General features: G+C 43.5%; 1 protein-coding gene across 1 annotated transcript; it reads left to right on the top strand.

Moving 5' to 3' along the window:
- Nucleotides 1-322: 322 nt before the first annotated feature.
- On the top strand, nucleotides 323-19,273 carry LOC135515836 (phenylalanine-4-hydroxylase-like). Its single transcript, XM_064939611.1, has 13 exons — nucleotides 323-480; nucleotides 2,780-2,896; nucleotides 9,418-9,601; nucleotides 10,811-10,899; nucleotides 11,507-11,574; nucleotides 12,000-12,196; nucleotides 12,295-12,430; nucleotides 12,697-12,766; nucleotides 14,687-14,743; nucleotides 14,853-14,948; nucleotides 17,741-17,874; nucleotides 18,019-18,134; nucleotides 18,392-19,273. The coding sequence occupies exons 1-13, from the start codon at nucleotides 436-438 to the stop codon at nucleotides 18,433-18,435; spliced, it is 1,353 nt and encodes a 450-aa protein (XP_064795683.1). The 5' UTR covers nucleotides 323-435; the 3' UTR covers nucleotides 18,436-19,273.
- The last annotated feature ends 538 nt before the right edge of the window (nucleotides 19,274-19,811 follow it).

A 19,811-nucleotide genomic window follows, 5' to 3' on the forward strand; every position in this document is an offset into this window, starting at 1 on the left:
ACAACTATATTGATTTTAGGGTCATTATAGTGGTCTAATGTCTCATTATGAACATGCGTTACAGTATAGGAATGCATTGACCATCCTCTTCATCAATATACCTAAGTCATATTCATCTGTTACATCACAGGGAAGTCCTGTGGGTGGAGGCTTGGTTATGGTTACAAAACGTTGAGTCTGAACATTTACTCAATAAGAACCAGGTGGGCCAATATAGCAAAGAACAAAATGTGCCAATATAGCAGTTTCATAACGTCATGGCTCCATAGGGCTATACTCATTCGCGTGACAGGGAAACAAACCAGAAGGGGGTGTGGTGTCAGGTGGGACAACATGAATGGCTGAAGTTGAACTTGAGCTGCTCAAACAAATTCGACCAAAACACACACATTCAGCATCAGTAGTTTCATACCTGCGCAACGAGAAGACTGGAGGATGGACAAGGCATACAAAAATATTAACGGGGACAATGGCAAAGAGGTAAGCAATATTAAACATCAAATCTAGTGTAAACAATCATACTAAATGTTTAACAACATACATTTATGAACTTGTTTTTCACAAATAATATAACGGTGATGACAATATGTTATAATGTTGAATGAGTAATATACATTTATAAACCTATTGACTTATAATACTAGAATGAGGATAACTGATGGTTTTATGATTCTATTCATTTAATATAGCCATATTGTTGTTATTGTGCAGTAAATTCCATGTCACAAAATAGGGAAGGGAACAGGTATATTTGGCATTGGACAAACCCCCTTTAAAACGTGCTATTGTATAAAGTCACAGTGTCATTTGGTGAAACGGCTATTAGAATGGAAGCTATGTTGTTCATTGTCCAGCTACTGTATGTTGTTCACTGTGGATGGAATTTTCTAGTCGGCGGAATGGCAACACAGACTAGACTATTGTAAACATCTCATAGTCATTGTGAATCATGTTAAAAGGTCAGTGACTATGAATCCATGCAGGAATGTGTGTGATAAATATATGTATAGATGTTTTTAATCTGATCTAGAAAAGGGGTGCACAGTTTAACATCAGCTTTTGCTTGAGTAGTAATGATAAAACGTTTGGTGTTTGTTCATTCATCACAATAACGGACTGTGGAGATTCTAAATGGATAGAATCCCAATAAACAGCGAAGTTCAAGGAATTGTGGACGTCGAGGTATTTGTGCTGAGTAGAGATAAATAGTCGATTTGGATGAGATGGTGTCAGGGGTCATTACTACAAAAGGTCAGAGGGGAAAGGTGTGAAAGCTTTGCGCTTTAAGAGGTAAGTCTTTTAGAATTACGCAAAATAACCTGGGATCTATAACCACAGCCCACACACAAACACCAAACATGATTTTTCATTGTGAGTGATACTTTTATTCATGGATTAAATTAACACAATCCTAATGATATAATGCATATTTGTTCAACTGTTTGATCTACCCAGATTCCAATCAGGTTTGTGGATCAGATTGTGGAGGCTCAGTCATTAGGGAGTGGGCGACGTGTTTGTGGGTCAGATTGTGGAGGCTCAGTCATTAGGGAGTGGGCGACATGTTTGTGGGTCAGATTGTGGAGGCTCAGTCATTAGGGAGTGGGCGACGTGTTTGTGGGTCAGATTGTGGAGGCTCAGTCATTAGGGAGTGGGCGACGTGTTTGTGGGTCAGATTGTGGAGGCTCAGTCATTAGGGAGTGGGCGACGTGTTTGTGGGTCAGATTGTGGAGGCTCAGTCATTAGGGAGTGGGCGACGTGTTTGTGGGTCAGATTGTGGAGGCTCAGTCATTAGGGAGTGGACGACGTGTTTGTGGGTCAGATTGTGGAGGCTCAGTCATTAGGGAGTGGGCGACGTGTTTGTGGGTCAGATTGTGGAGGCTCAGTCATTAGGGAGTGGGCGACGTGTTTGTGGGTCAGATTGTGGAGGCTCAGTCATTAGGGAGTGGGCGACGTGTTTGTGGGTCAGATTGTGGAGGCTCAGTCATTAGGGAGTGGGCGACGTGTTTGTGGGTCAGATTGTGGAGGCTCAGTCATTAGGGAGTGGGCGACGTGTTTGTGGGTCAGATTGTGGAGGCTCAGTCATTAGGGAGTGGGCGACGTGTTTGTGGGTCAGATTGTGGAGGCTCAGTCATTAGGGAGTGGGCGACGTGTTTGTGGGTCAGATTGTGGAGGCTCAGTCATTAGGGAGTGGGCGACGTGTTTGTTGGTCAGATTGTGGAGGCTCAGTCATTAGGGAGTGCGCGGCGTGTTTGTGGGTCAGATTGTGGAGGCTCAGTCATTAGGGAGTGGGCGGCGTGTTTGTGGGTCAGATTGTGGAGGCTCAGTCATTAGGGAGTGGGCGACGTGTTTGTGGGTCAGATTGTGGAGGCTCAGTCATTAGGGAGTGGGCGACGTGTTTGTGGGTCAGATTGTGGAGGCTCAGTCATTAGGGAGTGGGCGGCGTGTTTGTGGGTCAGATTGTGGAGGCTCAGTCATTAGGGAGTGGGCGACGTGTTTGTGGGTCAGATTGTGGAGGCTCAGTCATTAGGGAGTGGGCGACGTGTTTGTGGGTCAGATTGTGGAGGCTCAGTCATTAGGGAGTGGGCAACGTGTTTGCGGTTCGGCTAATCAGAGAGCGAAAGAGTGAGAGGGCATAAAGGAAGAGAAATAGCCGTGTAGTTGAGGTAATGCCAAGGGTCACCACCCTACAGAAGGTTGCCCCCTGGAATGTGTACAGTGGTAAGGTCCAGCCCCGGGGGTCATAAGTCAAATTGCTGTGAGTCTTGTCTTGTTGCAGAGGAGAGGCTCCATGTACCTGGAGGAAGAGACCAGTGCCAAGGCGGGGGTGCTGTCCTGCTTCTTCTCCCTGAAGGAGGAGGTTGGGGCGCTGGCCAAAGCCCTCAGACTGTTTGAGGTAAGTCACTCAACATAACCGTGAACATGAATGTACACAGTATAAACAAACAATCTTACATGTGCAGTAATGTACTGTAGTCACACACATGCAAAGTAATGTTCAATCTTTATTCTGAAATGCTCTGATGTGTTTGTCCAATGAGTCATGGGTCAAGGACAAATAAGAAGTAAAAAACCTGGAAAGCTAAAAAAAGAAAAAAATTAAAAGCTGGAAGCAATAGTAGCTGAAATAGCTGTAAAAGCAGTAATAGCTGTAAAAGCTGCAAAAGCTGTAAAAGCTGAAATAGCTGTAAAAGTTGCAAAAAGCTGAAATGGCTGTAAAAGCTGTAAAAGCTGAAATAGCTGTAAAAGCTGAAAAAGCTGAAATAGCTGTAAAAGCTGCAAAAAACCTGAAATAGCGGAAATAGCTGTAAAAGCTGAAAAAGCTGTAAAAGCTGAAAAAGCTGTAAAAGCTGAAATAGCTGTAAAAGCTGTAAAAGCTGAAATAGCTATAAAAGCTGAAAAAGCTGCAATAGCTGTAAATGCTGTAAAAGCTGTAAAAGCTGCAAAAGCTGTAAAAGCTGAAATAGCTTTATTATTATTCATTTACTTTATGTAACTTTAAAAGCTAGATGTTGAAATAGTTTCTGTAGGTGAGAAAGAGAGGTGAGTATGAGGCTGTTGTTCAGTACAAGCACAACAACAGGCTATAAGCAAACGATCAGGTGTTTTTATCCATGTCATACCATGCGTTCCAAATATGAATAAAACAGATGGAAAAAGACTAATCCACAGTATCTTCAGAGTCAACTTCACAGCTGCGTTCTGGACCAGGAAAACGGCTTCGTCACTCCATCAGGAGGACAGTTTTTTTGTTTGTTTTACATTGGAGTCATTCAGCAGACACTCTAATCCAGAGCCTTTTACAGTAGCGGGGGAATACATTTTCATACATGCTTTCATATTGGTTTCCTGTGGGAATCGAACCCACAACCCTGATGTTGCAAGCGCCATGCTCTACCAATGAGCTCCACGGGACCATTTATCACTAGCAACTTTAGGGAGGTAACGATCATGCCCATAAAAATCAGAGAGACTAAAAGATCTAGACAGAAGTTTACTAGCTGCCATTTGTCAGTCCAAGGGACCAATTTAAAGAGACAGCCAGGGCTTCAGACCTTCCCTCGTTTCCCTTCTCTCCCCCCATGTAGGCCAGGACTTCACACTGAGTTAGCCAGACCTTCCCTCTCTTCCCTTCTCTCCCTCCATGTAGGCCAGGGCTTCACACTGAGTTAGCCAGACCTTCCCTCTCTTCCCTTCTCTCCCCCCATGTAGGCCAGGGCTTCAGACCTTCCCTCGTTTCCCTTCTCTCCCCCCATGTAGGCCAGGGCTTCAGACCTTCCCTCGTTTCCCTTCTCTCCCTCCATGTAGGCCAGGACTTCACACTGAGTTAGCCAGACCTCCCCTCTCTTCCCTTCTCTCCCCCCATGTAGGCCAGGGCTTCACACTGAGTTAGCCAGACCTTCCCTCTCTTCCCTTCATGTAGGCCAGGGCTTCACACTGAGTTAGCCAGACCTTCCCTCTCTTCCCTTCTCTCCCCCCATGTAGGCCAGGGCTTCACACTGAGTTAGCCAGACCTTCCCTCTCTTCCCTTCTCTCCCTCCATGTAGGCCAGGGCTTCACACTGAGTTAGCCAGACCTTCCCTCTCTTCCCTTCTCTCCCCCCATGTAAGAATTTACAAGGTACGCAACCAAACGCGTTTCATAAGACAGCATGTTTCCAGTTAGCTCCAGATGTTCGAGGTTACTGACCATCCTCCTGCATCCGGGTACCTGCCCCAGTAAAGGACCCGTGTCTGGCTGAATACAGTACATAGTTCCCCCCAGTAGGAGTATATCCTACTGTAGGGCCTGCTGTATTTCAATGTGCACAGCACTGTGTCCGATTGAAACAGGCTCTCTCATACATATAGACCAGTTTGTTAAATCTCTATGCAGGCTCCTGCAACAGAGGCCAAGGTCATGGAAAATAATGCTCCACCATTGGATGCTACCAGTAAATGCACTGTACGGTAACTACTGCAACCCCATGAAGTATGAATAATGGACATTTCCCTGGGGCAGAATTTACATGAACATTTAACTAGCCAAATGTTAGTGGAGAGTTTCCAGCAGGGTGTGAAGGAGTTGGAGGACTACCCCAAGGTTTTTACATAATGTATCATTCAAGTCCTAGGCTTTAGGTTGGTGCAGTAGATTCCCTCTACTTCTGGGCAAAAAGTGTTTGTCAACATTGTTTCCTTGTTATTTCGGAATCAAAATGATACCCTTGCATCATTATGGATGATGCTGTCGCTGTCTTAACACATACATGTTGAACATTGTTGTGTCACTTTAACTCAAGACCTTTCAACCAGGGTTCAAGGTTTGGTCTATTTGAAATATTTTGAGTTTGTTGACAACTCAATCAAATATTAACCAAAATGTGGTTGTTGATCTGACGTCTTTGTCCAATGTGCTGGTTGCCCAATGTATTAGTAGCCAATGTTGTTAATGTAGGTTACTGAATTTAGAATTGAGGGGATGTAAGCCTGACAGTGTAGATTTACGGCTCTATGGTAACTGTTAGTGTGATGACATCTTTATCTTAGATATCTACGGGAGCAGCTGTGGACACAATTGTTCCAGGCCGCTCTTTAATCCACGATGTAGGCTGAGGTTTCTGTTTTTGAAATAGTCAAACAGACTGGAAGACACCCATCCGACCCCAATATGGTCACCAGTTATGGCTACTGCGTTCATTTAACCATGTTGTGTTGTTGCCACCAGCAACAGTTGACCCTGTACCAAGGTGCATTGTTTTTTATTTATTTTGTGTTGACTTAAACGACGGTGTACTTCGTAGCACGCAGTCGGCGCTGTTGGGCAGCACATCCATTGTTTCACCTTCGACGATGAAGTGCTATCAAAGTTTAATGTCCTAGTGGTCAAAACAGAATTGGATTGTCTTGTGCCTCACTTGTAGGGGAGAGCGGGGTAAGTTGTGTCAAAGGGTTAGTTGAGCCACCCCTTGTTTCTAAGAAACCATGCACACAATTAATCATCTGACCAAATATTTAGGAAGAGGTCATCATTTCATGGAGTCTTGTGAAGGAAGAAACCACGTGGAAAAAGTGGTAAGTTAGTTCCAAAAAACAGTTAGGTCCAAAAAACAGAAAATAAATTCATTTAGTGTGCTATACGTTTCATGATGCTTGAATCGAAACCAAACTAGATGGTTTTATACATCAGTTGGGGTCTCTATAAACTTCACATGAGGTTCTAAACCTAGCTTGAAAGTTCATCCTTGTAGCTATGTTGGCTAATATAGACAAAATGTTTGCCCTGGAGTAAGTTGAGAAAATGGACATTAGGATAAGTAGAGCCAATGGTTACTATTCTCCATACAAATGATTCAATTTGGTCAGTTGTATGCATAATATGCCTGCAAATCAAATCAAATGTTATTTGTCACATACACATGGTTAGCAGATGTTAATGCGAGTGTAGCGAAATGCTTGTGCTTCTGGTTCCGACAATGCAGTAATAACCAACAAGTAATCTAACTAACAATTCCTAAACTACTGTCTTATACACAGTGTAAGGGGATAAAGAATATGTACATAAGGATATATGAATGAGTGATGGTACAGAGCAGCATAGGCAAGATACAGTAGATGGTATCGAGTACAGTATATACATATGAGATGAGTATGTAAACAAAGTCGCATAGTTAAAGTGGCTAGTGATACATGTATTACATAAGGATGCAGTCGATGATATAGAGTACAGTATATACGTATGCATATGAGATGAATAATGTAGGGTAAGTAACATTATATAAGGTAGCATTGTTTAAAGTGGCTAGTGATATATTTACATCATTTCCCATCAATTCCCATTATTAAAGTGGCTGGAGTTGAGTGAGTGTCAGTGTGTTGGCAGCAGCCACTCAATGTTAGTGGTGGCTGTTTAATAGGTCATGCATATGAACTCAAGATATTGCATTTGTATTGTTACAGAGCAGACATCCTCATGTCCCGTGTTTACAAATGTAAAACAATCAGGGGTCTAGCCCCCTTGAGGTTCTTGAGAGAGCAGCCAACGGAGTGAGAGAGGGGAAGAAGTCCATTCGATCAGCAGCAATGGATGGGAAAAAAATAGACTGAATGAAACTGAAGAGGTACATTGACAAAAAAAGAAAACTAACAGAGAGGCTATGAGAGAATAGCAGAGGCACACGAGGTCTTATCTGATTGACATGGAGGCTGAGCTTGATAAACATATCAAGAATTTCGCAGACCAGTTTCATGGGCCTAATCGCCTCAAAAGAACTTGCCTACGAATTGGTACATCGAAACAACATCCCTGTCCCAGACAACTGGTCAAGAAATGGAAGGATTAGTGATTTTGTACAGAGAGATCTATATCTGAAAGTAGGCAAACATTTACATTTACATTTAAGTCATTTAGCAGACGCTCTTATCCAGAGCGACTTACAAATTGGTGAATTCACCTTCTGACATCCAGTGGAACAGCCACTTTACAATAGTGCATCTAAATCATTTAAGGGAGGGGGGTGAGAAGGATTACTTATCCTATCCTAGGTATTCCTTGAAGAGGTGGGGTTTCAGGTGTCTCCGGAAGGTGGTGATTGACTCCGCTGTCCTGGCGTCGTGAGGGAGTTTGTTCCACCATTGGGGGGCCAGAGCAGCGAACAGTTTTGACTGGGCTGAGCGGGAACTGTACTTCCTCAGTGGTAGGGAGGCGAGCAGGCCAGAGGTGGATGAACGCAGTGCCCTTGTTTGGGTGTACAATATACCACATCCCCATTCCATGAATTAAACTTTGACCTTCCATTCCCATCACCCACTCACCCTGTCCCCATTTTCAACCTACCCAGGGTAAGTTGTGACAAGAGACCACTTTTTTTGGGGGGGCAAGCCGTTTTCAAAACTATTATGAATTCTGATTATTTCCAGGGACACACACCATCCTGAAATATATGTAGATATCTTTGTTAGAAAGAATACTATATTTCCCTTGATGTTGTGATGCTGAATGTAAATAACAGCTCAACTTACCCCACTCTCCCCTACAGATTAAAAATAAAATCTTAATGTGTGTTTGTGGAGATGTGTGAGATCAATAAGTATCTTTCACGTGCTGTGCTCCAAATGTAAACATGAGAAGCTCCTCTGCACCTATGAGCTCTCATTCCCCAGATCCACCCCCTACTCCACCCCCATCTCCCTGTAAAACCCAAAACCTCCCCACCATCAGACCAAGTTTTAGTCCAATCACATCCCAGCATCCACACCCTCCTTTTCTATAAAAACAGGCCACGTTACCCTGAAAACCATCAACATCAGCTGGCAACCCCCCCCCCCCCGTAGAGCACCTCTCAGTCATCAGTGGGAAGACAGGCTCATATGCATGGTTTAGGAATACAATGTTCCCATATGGCTTTATGTTTGTGGAGTGAAACATCGAAGGCATCCAAGTAGAAACCATCATAATTTGAATGTGAGAACCTGAAAATGACAGCTCAAGTAGGAAGGACCGAATACAAAGGCAACTTTTACATTGGCTCCATATATCATATTACCAGCTGCATAATCAGCATCATTCATACCCATGTACATTTACAGTATTCATTTGGAGTCGAGAAGTCCTCCTATGCAGTTCAAGTCCCCAGTTACATCTCATTAACTCCCTGTTTATCCCTCTGAAACGCCAGCTCATGTGACGTGGGTTGGATGACATGTGAGGAGTTCATTCCTAACATCAGTAAGCTTTTCATGACCAGACCAAGGCCTTCGCCCAGCCAGGGCACGGGAAGGAATAATGTCACTCACACGAGGCCTTGTGGTAGTCATTCATTCCACCTCAAAAATCACCAGGAGCATAGCGACATCCCTCGGAAGTACACAAATCTACCCAAACGACCCATAGAGGCCCTGGGTCCACATTAACTGGGCGGGGGACATATTTTGGAGCGTTGTTTTGTAACTAAATGCTGTTGGATGTTGAAACAACAGCAGATTCATATGGTTGTTGTGCAAGCCCTTTCAATGCTACTACAGCTCACGTCCTGGCTCTAGTCGGTTCCATAACATCCAGCCCACAGTTAATTATCTGGGTGATTGTTTAGTGGTGTACTGTTCTGTCCTAAGGGCATGGTCGACTCCACAAAGCCTGTCAAATGACCACTGTTTGGATGTGCACTTGGCGCCCTCTAGGGGTATGCTAAGTCCACACAAAGTATTTCCAGTGCTGGATCGTTATGAGTTGAATCACAGGAAGTTTATACTCGTTTTTCAAAGATGTAGCCTAACTTTTATTGTCAACAATACAATAATGCTTTTAAAGTAAATATACAAAACAAAATAACCAAAGAAATGTGAAAGTGATTTACAAGATCTAATAGCAGGATTGAACCACCCAGCTGTCACACAGGATTTACAGAGCTACATGGCTTCTCCTCTGTCTCTGAAACAGGAGAAGGGCATCAACCTGATGCACATCGAGTCTCGCCCGTCGCGACTGAACACCCAGGAGTTTGAGTTCTTCATCAGCGTGGACACCAGCTACTCCAAGTCCCTGGACGAGGTCATCGACGGCCTGCGCACCGAGATCAGTGGCCACGTGCACGAGCTCTCACGCAACAAACAGAAGGACACAGGTGTGTGTATCAGGATTGGGGTTAAATCCAACTCTCTGCAACACTTTTTAATTAGGAATATTTGGAATTGGAATACAGAATTACTTTTTGAATTGACTAGAGTTGAAATGGAATTCATCCTAAATCCTGGTGTGTATGAGTGTAGGTATATAGAAAGATATTATCAATGAATAATCAATCTAGATACGCATATAACATATTAGAAACCATGACTGGAAGTTTTAAAAACCATGACTGATTAAAATCATGACTATTAAATCATTATTTTAAGTGTACTTAACAATAATTATATGATGATATATTTGTGTCTAGGAGGGAGAAGGAGGAAGTAGACAAAGCCTGTGTGTGTGTGTCACATGATCTGAACTTTGGGTGGCGCTTTAACAGGCCACCAGCCAGACTGTCTAATGAGGTGATGAGCGTCGCCGCGGAGACGGATGGCCTGTCCCTCACATCCAGCCTCCTTTATTAGTTGTTTCCACAATGACATTAGTTTAGTTACTGGGCACCAACTGGCCTAGCTGCAAACAGAGGAGCCCAGTGTCACCGACTGTCACAGAACAGACTGCCTCTATCACAGACCCAGAGGAGGGAAACCCGAACAGGGTCATCACTCATCCAGGACAGATAGACAGGGCCACCACCAAGCCCCCTCTGCCTAGCCCTATCGTCTACTGGACAGGGCGACAGGTTAATGTGTGATTGAAGGATATTAGAGATATTTATGGTCTGAGATGGAGACAGGCTGTTTTGAGAGGAGTTTGGTGGAGTCCCATTGTTCTCCTAGCCTCAGGCTGGACCACACGGCCTCGATTTAGATTAATGGTCGACGTCCAGTACTTCTAACTGTCATAAATGAGCCAATGGGTGACCTCCTCTGGTGCTCTGTTCACTGTCAACATGGTTACTGGATAGTGTTCTATCCCAATACAAAGCACCCTGCAGGCAAATCCCCCACAAAGCCATCCACATCAATATTCATTTGGGCTTCACTTGTTTCAATCAATTTACATTTTGGAACTGGACATTGAACACAAGACAGATATACTACAGACAATTGTAAATATTACTAAATTGTAGTTTTCTACATCTCAAGAAGTTATGTACCACTGTTTCGACTGGTTTTACTCTGGTCTGTTTTGGCCATGTATATATCTATTTGTCACATTCACCTGAACTGGGTAATGAGGAGATTCCCCCGTCCCACAGTTCCATGGTTCCCCAATCACATCCAGGACTTGGATCGATTTGCCAACCAGATTCTGAGCTACGGATCTGAGCTGGATTCTGATCACCCTGTAAGGATCAACCACTTATTACTGTCCGTTTACATCCTACACACTGTGTACTGAGTGTCTGCTTTGTATTGTCTGTGTGTCTGCATTGTTGGGAAGGGCCTGTAAGTTAACATTTCACTGTTAGGTCACACTTGTTATACGAAGCGTGTGACAATTACTATTTCATTTGATTTGTGTGTGTGCGTGTACATAAGTATGTACATGTGTGTGTGCATGTGTGTGTGCATGTGTGTGTGCATGTGCACCCACACGTGTGTTTTATGAAAGACTCAAATCGTGATGAGTCCCCACTCTGCTATCTATTCTAATGGAAACTCTCTAGGGCCCCAAATTGATGTCATTGCTTTAATTGAGCCCCTATAATTATAGATAATTGCTCCCTTTTGCCACCGCCTTTAAAGTGAAATGTATTCCTCATGAGCAGCACACATTCTACAAAGGCCTCATTTGAATATGTGTTTCCAGCCAGGGCTCTCAGCAGAGTGGGAGAGTATGATGCTGTCAAAGAGTCCACGTAGTCCTAGCTGAGGATTTACACACTATATACAGGGCCAGGCAGTGATCATAAATAAGATCTAACACTGATTACTTCTGTCTTTCACTCCAGGGCTTCACAGACCCAGTGTACAGAACCAGGAGGAAGGAGTTTGCTGACATTGCCTACAGCTACAGACAGTAACTATCCATCCATCCAGACTAGAATACTTTTTCTCTTGGGCTCTAGAAGTGATCTATGTCCCTCTCCTCCATCCTCATTTCAGTCCCCGCTTGGCCTTTTATTGAAAATGACCACAAACAAAAGGGGACAAATTACAGAGGGGGCAGTGGTGGATTTGAAGCCTCTAGCTTTGTTCGCATAATTGAGACTTCATTATTCCCAGGAACTACAAAGAGCGCCAGCCCCAATGAAAACGCCCTCACAGGAAGCTCACATTTACATAGCAGTGGGACCTTGGTAGAATAATGAAGTGAATCCACTCACTGATCCCCCCCCCCCCCCTCATCCATCCTCCCTCACCAAATAGGGACTGTGTGTCTGTGTATAGAATAACATATTATACACAAGTGTGTTTTAACAACAGTGTGTCTCTCTGTTTCAGTGGCCAGGTCATTCCCAAGGTGGAGTACACAGCGGAGGAGAAGGCCACATGGAGCACAGTGTTCAATGAGCTGAAGACTCTGTACCCCACGCACGCCTGCCGCGAGCACAACCGTGTGTTCCCCCTGCTGGAGCAGTACTGCGGCTATAGGCAGGACAACATCCCCCAGCTGGAGGACATCTCACGCTACCTGCAGTGTAAAGACAACCGATCGTGCCTAAGTGCCCCACTTCCTCTGCTTCTATCAGCGTCCCACATACACTGACATGGTACCCTACCCTCCTCTCTGTTTTAGCATGCACAGGTTTTCGGCTGCGCCCAGTGGCTGGCCTGCTCTCCTCTCGGGATTTCCTGGCTGGTCTGGCCTTCCGAGTCTTCCACTCTACACAGTACATCCGGCACCAATCCAAGCCCATGTACACACCTGAGCCGTAAGTGTCACCCTCATCATTTTAAGGGGAAAAAACATCAAAAACATAACATTGCCATGGTATGTTTTATGGACCGTCCGATTTTCGTCATTTTCGCCCGTTTCCACACATATAGAATCGGTTGGTACTCGGTTTGCAAATTACGGCACCCGTTAAGTATTTTCAGCCGGCAAACGCCACTGTTGTGTCCGTGCCTTTATATAGGCATCACACCCCACCTTGGGACCAGTTGAATATGTTCTACAGTCATTGACTTCTCTCCACAGGGATATCTGCCATGAACTCCTGGGCCATGTTCCTCTGTTTGCTGACCCCACCTTTGCCCAATTCTCACAGGTAAAGAACACAAGAGGACATTAACTTTCTTTAACCCCTGCTGGTATCATAACTTCAGAGAACTATCGTTGGCGTGAAAAAGGGCACCACTTTAAAGATCAGCTTCAAACACAGTCATGATAGTCATAATGTTGAAGAGGATTGAGGAGAATGCCATGCAACTGTACTGCATGTGTCAGTTTTTCTCTAATATTGGTTTTACTCCTGTAGAACGCTTTCATCTGTGTTACAGCACAATATCCTGAAGCAGATACAGTTGAATTCAGAAGTTTACATACACTTAGGTTGGAGTCATTAAAACTCGTTTTTCAACCACTCCACAAATTTCTTGTAAACAAACTATAGTTTTTGCAAGTCTGTTAGGACATCTACTTTGTGCACGACACAAGTAGTTTTTCCAACAATTGTTTACAAACAGATTATTTCACTGTATCACAATTCCAGTGGGTCAGAAGTTTACATACACTAAAATGACTGTGCCTTTAAATAGCTTGGAAAATTCCAGAAAATGATGTCATGGCTTTAGAAGCTTCTGGTAGGCTAATTGACATCATTTGAGTCAATTGGAGGTGTACATGTGGATGTATTTCAAGGCCTACCTTCAAACTCAGTGCCTCTTTGCTTGACATCATGCGAAAATCAAAAGAAATCAGCCAAGACCTCAGAAAAAAATGGTGGACCTCCACAATTCTGGTTCATCCTTGGGAGCAATTTCCAAACGCCTGAAGGTACCACGTTCATCTGTACAAACAATAGTATGAAAGTATAAACACCATGGGACCACACAGCTGTCACACCGCTCAGGAAGGAGACGCATTCTGTCTCCTAGAGATGAACGTACTTTGGTGCGAAAAGTGCAAATCAATCCCAGAACAACAGCAAAGGACCTTGTGAAGATGCTGGAGGAAACAGGTGCAAAAGCATCTTTATCCACAGTAAAACGAGTCCTATATCGACATAACCTGAAAGGCCGCTCAGCAAGGAAGAAGCCACTGCTCCAAAACCGCCATAAAAAAAGCCAGACTACGGTTTGCAACTGCACATGAGGACAAAGATCGTACCTTTTGGAGAAATGTCATCTGGTCTGATGAAACAAAAATAGAGCTGTTTGGCCATAATGACCAACCTTATGTTTGAAGGAAAAAGGGGGAGGCTTGCAAGCCGAAGGACACCATCCCAACCGTGAAGCACAGGGGTGGCAGCATCATGTTCTGGGGGTGCTTTGCTGCAGGAGGGACTGATGCACTTCACAAAATAGATGGCATCATGAGGAAGGATAATTATGTGGATATATTGAAGCAACATCTCAAGACATCAGTCAGGAAGTTAAAGCTTGGTCGCAAATGGGTCTTCCAAATGGACAATGACCCCAAGCATACTTCCAAAGTTGTGGCAAAATGCCTTAAGGGAAACAATGTCAAGGTATTGGGAGTGGCCATATCAAAGCCCTAACCTCAATCTATAGAAAATTTGTGGGTAGAACTGAAAAAGCATGTGCGAGCAAGGAGGCCTGCAAACCTGACTCAGTTACACCAGCTCTGTCAGTAGAAATGGGCCAAAATACACCCAACTTATTGTGGGAAGCTTATGGAAGGCTACCTGAAACATTTGACCCAAGTTAAACAATTTAAAGGCAATGGTACCAAATACTAATTGAGTGTATGTAAAGTTCTGACACACTGGGAATGTGATGAAAGAAATAAAAGCTGAAATAAATAACTATTTCTACTATTATTCTGACATTTCACATTCTTATAATAAGGTGGTGATTCTAACTGACCTAAGACAGGGAATTTTTACTCGGATTAAATGTCAGGAATTGTCAACTGAGTTTAAAATGTATTGGTCTAAGGTGTATGTAAACTCCCGACTTCAACTGTATGGACAATAACATGATTTATTTGACGCTATTCTGAACAGGAAATCGGTCTGGCTTCCCTGGGTGCCCCCGACGAGTACATTGAGAGGCTTGCTACTGTAAGTATCTCAGACGGCTGTAGTTGATGTTGTGAGACGACTCCTGATACCAGAGGAAGGCAAAACAATATTGAATATGTGATGAGCCCTTGTGTCTGCCTGTCCACAGGTCTATTGGTTCACAGTGGAGTTTGGCCTCTGCAAGCAGGGGTCTGAGATCAAGGCCTATGGAGCTGGCCTTCTCTCATCATTTGGAGAGCTGCAGGTATTTACATTGCATTTACACCTTCCAGAGCGATGTACAATGGCAAATAGATGCTAGAAGCAGCCATAGTGGTCACATGTTGGGCATCTTCACAACAGAACAATTCCGGCGCCGACAAAGATGGCCGCCTCGCTTCGCGTTCCTTGGAAACTATGTAGTATTGTTTTTTTACGTGTTATTTCTTACATTGGGACCCCAGGTAATCTTAGGTTTTATTACATACAGTCGGGAGGAACTATTGGATATAAGAGCAACGTCAACTCATCATCATTACGATTAGGAATACGACTTTCCCGAAGCAGATCCTCAGTTTTGCCCACCACCCAGGACAATGGATCGGATCCCAGCCGGCGAACCAAAACAACGACGCCGTAAAAGGGGCAGACGAAGCAGTCTTCTGGTCAGGCTCTGGAGACCGGCACATCGCGCACTGCTCCCGAGCATACTACTGGCCAATGTCCAGTCTCTTGACAACAAGGTAGATGAAATCCAAGCAAGGGTAGCATTCCAGAGAGACATAAGAGACTAACGTTCTTTGCTTCACGGAAACATGGCTCACTCGAGACACGCTATCAGAGTCGGTACAGCCAGCTGGTTTCTTCATGCATCGCGCTGACAGAAACAAGCATCTTTCTGGTAAGAAGAAGGGCGGGGGGTATGCCTTATGATTAACGAGACGTGATGTGATCATAACAACATACAGGAACTCAAGTCCTTCTGTTCACCTGACTTAGAATTCCTCACAATCAAATGTCGACCGCATTATCTACCTAGAGAATTCTCTTCGATTATAATCACAGCCGCATATATTCCCCCCCAAGCAGACACATCGATGGCCCTGAACGAACTTCATTTGACTCTATGTAAACTGGAAACCACATATCCTGAGGCTGCATTCATTGTAGCTGGGGATTAGAACAAGACTAATCTGAAAACAAGACTCCCTAAATTCTATCAGCATATCGATTGTGCAACCACGGCTGGTAAAACCCTGGATCATTGTTATTCTAACTTCCGCAATGCATATAAGGCCCTCCCCCGCCCTCCTTTCGGAAAAGCTGACCACGACTCCATTTTGTTGCTTCCAGCCTATAGACAGAAACTAAAATAGGAAGCTCCCGCACTGAGGTCTGTTCAACGCTGGTCCGGCCAATCTGATTCCATGCTTCAAGATTGCTTCCATCACGTGGACTGGGATATGTTCCGCATTGCGTCAAACAACAACATTGACGAATATGCTGATTCTGTGAGCAAATTTATTAGCAAGTGCATCGGCGATGTTGTACCCACGCAACTATTAAAATATTCCCAAACCAGAAACAGTAGATTGATGGCAGCATTTGCGCGAAACTGAAAGCGCAAACCACTGCTTTTAATCAGGGCAAGGTGACCGGAAACATGACCGAATACAAACAGTGTAGCTATTCCCTCTGCAAGGCAATCAAACAAGCTAAGCATCAGTAGAGGCAAAGTAGAGTCGCAATTCAACGGCACAGACACAAGAGATATGTGGCAGGGTCTACAGTCAATCACGGATTACAAAACGAAAACCAGCCCAGTCGCGGACCAGGATGTCTTGCTCCCAGACAGACTAAACAACTTCTTTGCTCGCTTTGAGGACAATACAGTGCCACTGACACGGCCCACTACCAAAACCTGCGGACTCTTCACTGCAGACGACGTGAGTAAAACATTTAAACGTGTTAACCCTCGCAAGGCTGCAGGCCCAGACGGCATCCCCAGCAGCGTCCTCAGAGCATGCGCAGACCAGCTGGCTGGTGTGTGTACGGACATGTCCAATCAATCCTTATCCCAGTCTGCTGTTCCCACATGCTTCAAGAGGGCCACCATTGTTCCTGTTCCCAAGAAAGCTAAGGTAACTGAGCTAAATGACTACCGCCCCGTAGCACTCACTTCCGGCATCATGAAGTGCTTTGAGAGACTAGTCAAGGACCATATCACCTCCACCCTACCGGACACCCTAGACACACTCCAAGTTCCATTGGATTTGGTTGCCATTTAGCCATGTGGCTATTTTTGCGAGGGTGTCTTTCATGACCTGTTTTTATGCCCACGTGCGCAGGCCTCCTTTCTGCAGTTCTAATATAAACAAATCCCTATGAGGTAGCCCAGTGGGCTGTCAGTCAGCAGCATCGCATTAGTCGAATTGAAGACTGTTCTCAGGGCAGACCTGGTTGTAGCTAGATATGTCGGGGACAGTTCTAATCTTAACCTAATTCTCCAAACCTGCCAGGTAAGTTCTCCTAAACTGCTACGAAAAGTAACTTCCACTAGTCAAAACCGTCAGACTTGCCCTGATACCAATCTTGGTTTCCACTAATGCGATACAGCTGTCAATCAGTTTGTTAGTGGTCCACCCAGGGCTCAGGCTAAATGTGTCACTGGGGGAAACTGGTGAGGAGTGGGTTAGTGGTTCACTGGAGAAGTAGGGGGCAGAGACAGAATTCATATCTTAAGTCACCAGTTACATCAGACATTATCATCAGAGGATGAGCAGTTAGCTGAGTCATATCACAGCAGGACGCCATTCACACTGCACTTCCTGTTTACTGCTACCTAGGCGCACAGAATGTCATTGAGGAATTGCACACTGCTAGTGGTCCGTGACCTCAAAACACCAAATGAGGACTTGTAACCTGGATTCTGCTCATTGTAGATTGATTCATGACAGTGGTGCATCTCCCATGACAGTGGTGCATCTCCCATAAGTGGGGATTAGAGTTGGAGTCAAACTCTGGAATAACATTTGACTGTTTTGAATTGTTTTACAGTACTCTTTGACAGACAAGCCCAAGATTCAACCATTTGACCCTGCAAAGACCAGCCTCCAGAAGTACCCAATCACTGAGTTCCAACCCGTTTACTTTGTTGCAGAGAGCTTTGATGACGCCAAAGAGAGAGTCAGGTAATATTTAACATCTGCACAATATTAAACGTTAATTATGCCACATCCATTCACTGCATTTGCTTTGGAACTCTGGATCTTTATATCGCAATATATACGTTCAGATGTTCAATTGAAAGTCCTATGTTATGACTCTTTACACAGGAAATTTGCCGATACCATCCCCAGGCCTTTCTCAGTCCGCTACAATGCGTACACCCAAAGCATTGAAGTCTTGGATAACACCCAGCAGCTGAGAAACCTGGCTGACAACATCAGTGGTGTGTGACATTTCTATGGAGTCCTCATAAAACTTCTCAATAACCCCTTATGCAAATAAAAAACATCAAGTACTATTGGAAATGGATTCAAATTAGATTTTCTACCAATTGTCATTTATATACACTGTGTGTATATAATTGATAACAGTTTAATGCAATACAATATCGGTATGAATGCACAACTCCTACTGGAATTTAATGTTTCTTAATTTTCCACAGATGAACTACCTAATGTTATCATGTTGCTTTTATTTTAGGGGAAATTTGGATCTTGTGCAATGCCCTGCGGAAGATGGAGTAAGGAGACCACTTTGGAGACATCCTTCAATACTGATGTGCGCAATGATAGAAGCTCAATGCATTTCATCAATCTTGTAGATTTCCATTATACTCTTTGTATTTATAATCTGTGTGCTTGTCCATTGTAACATCTAATGCATTCTGCTTCATCTTTATATAAAGTATTCATAAATACCTACTGCATCCCAGACACGAGTCATTTTAAGTAGAACATTTTCATTTTAGTCGTCAATATTAGAGGAGCACTCGCTCAATGAATCACACAGACATACTACTAGCCAATGAAAATGTACATCGAAATTAGTCACTCATTGTAAATATGAAGTTACATAAAACAAGTATTAACTTTAAATGAATTATTCGATAAGTGAGTGAGTTTTTCGTTAGATTTTTGTTAACACCAACAAGGAGAAGTATTATTTTAACATACCCTTTTCAGTATGTTCTAGAAATCCAACACCGCCACTACAGTATTGATAGGTTAACCGATGTCATTTTCTGTAACCAGCTGAGAGGGATTACATTGGAAGAGTGCTGTTCCAGAACTATTAGCTCAGGCTTTGAAGACGATCTAATTCGCACTTGAGTATTCGATCTATATTGGTTAAATCGCAAATAGCAAAAATACATCCTTGCATTATGCTAGAAATAGCTAGGCCTATATAACACAATAAGGAAATGCAATGTGTATGTCCAGCATGTTAGAGAATGTGTTTGATTATATCCTGAATTCTGATTAATCCAAATGATCGACTGTTTTTCCATTCTTTACTATCACGTGTTTGTATAATAATATAATGTGTTATTAACTTGCCAAATAAATGTATGCTTAAAAGGTTCTTTCAGATCAATTCTCAAAATAATTCTGTTTTATTATTATTATTATGCTATAATTGGTTGTGAGGACATATTTTGTATTAGAGTCTGTCAAAGTGCGTTTCAGCACCTTGGAGAGCATCCCAAGTCAGGGGAAAATAAATGTCCTGTTGCACCTGCTACAAATCCATGGAAAGAAAAATATATAGCCTAGAATAAATGTAAGTAAAACTCAATATTCATAATCTTATTTTGTAGGCTACAAAACGTTTTTCTCTCTCAATATATTAGGCCTATACGTGCATTCATAAACTGTGTTTTATTCCATTAAAAGGTGATTGATTGCCTGTTATGACGCATAACACCGAAAAGTGAGACGTGTGCATTTGCGTAACTCATTTCCATAAAGAATTGTGTGGCACTGGGATATAAACCTGTCTCTCTGCTGATAGCACAGCTTCAGACACTGCCTCGGAGAGTCTCAGTATCCGGTAATAGGCCTATACAGACTATTCGATCAAACAAATCATAGCAACTCTACAATATTATTTTTAAGACAGT

Source organism: Oncorhynchus masou, chromosome 27, assembly GCF_036934945.1.
Source record: "Oncorhynchus masou masou isolate Uvic2021 chromosome 27, UVic_Omas_1.1, whole genome shotgun sequence".
Lineage (NCBI taxonomy): Eukaryota > Metazoa > Chordata > Actinopteri > Salmoniformes > Salmonidae > Oncorhynchus > Oncorhynchus masou.

What these genes read in the sequence shown, in the direction of transcription:
- LOC135515836 (XM_064939611.1), top strand. Translation starts at nt 436, where the DNA reads ATGGACAAGGCATACAAAAATATTAACGGGGACAATGGCAAAGAG. An exon ending in AAGCCCTCAGACTGTTTGAG is followed by an intron (nt 2,897 to 9,417) that starts GTAAGTCACTCA and finishes TCTCTGAAACAG; the next exon opens with GAGAAGGGCATCAACCTGAT. An exon ending in CCCATGTACACACCTGAGCC is followed by an intron (nt 12,431 to 12,696) that starts GTAAGTGTCACC and finishes TTCTCTCCACAG; the next exon opens with GGATATCTGCCATGAACTCC.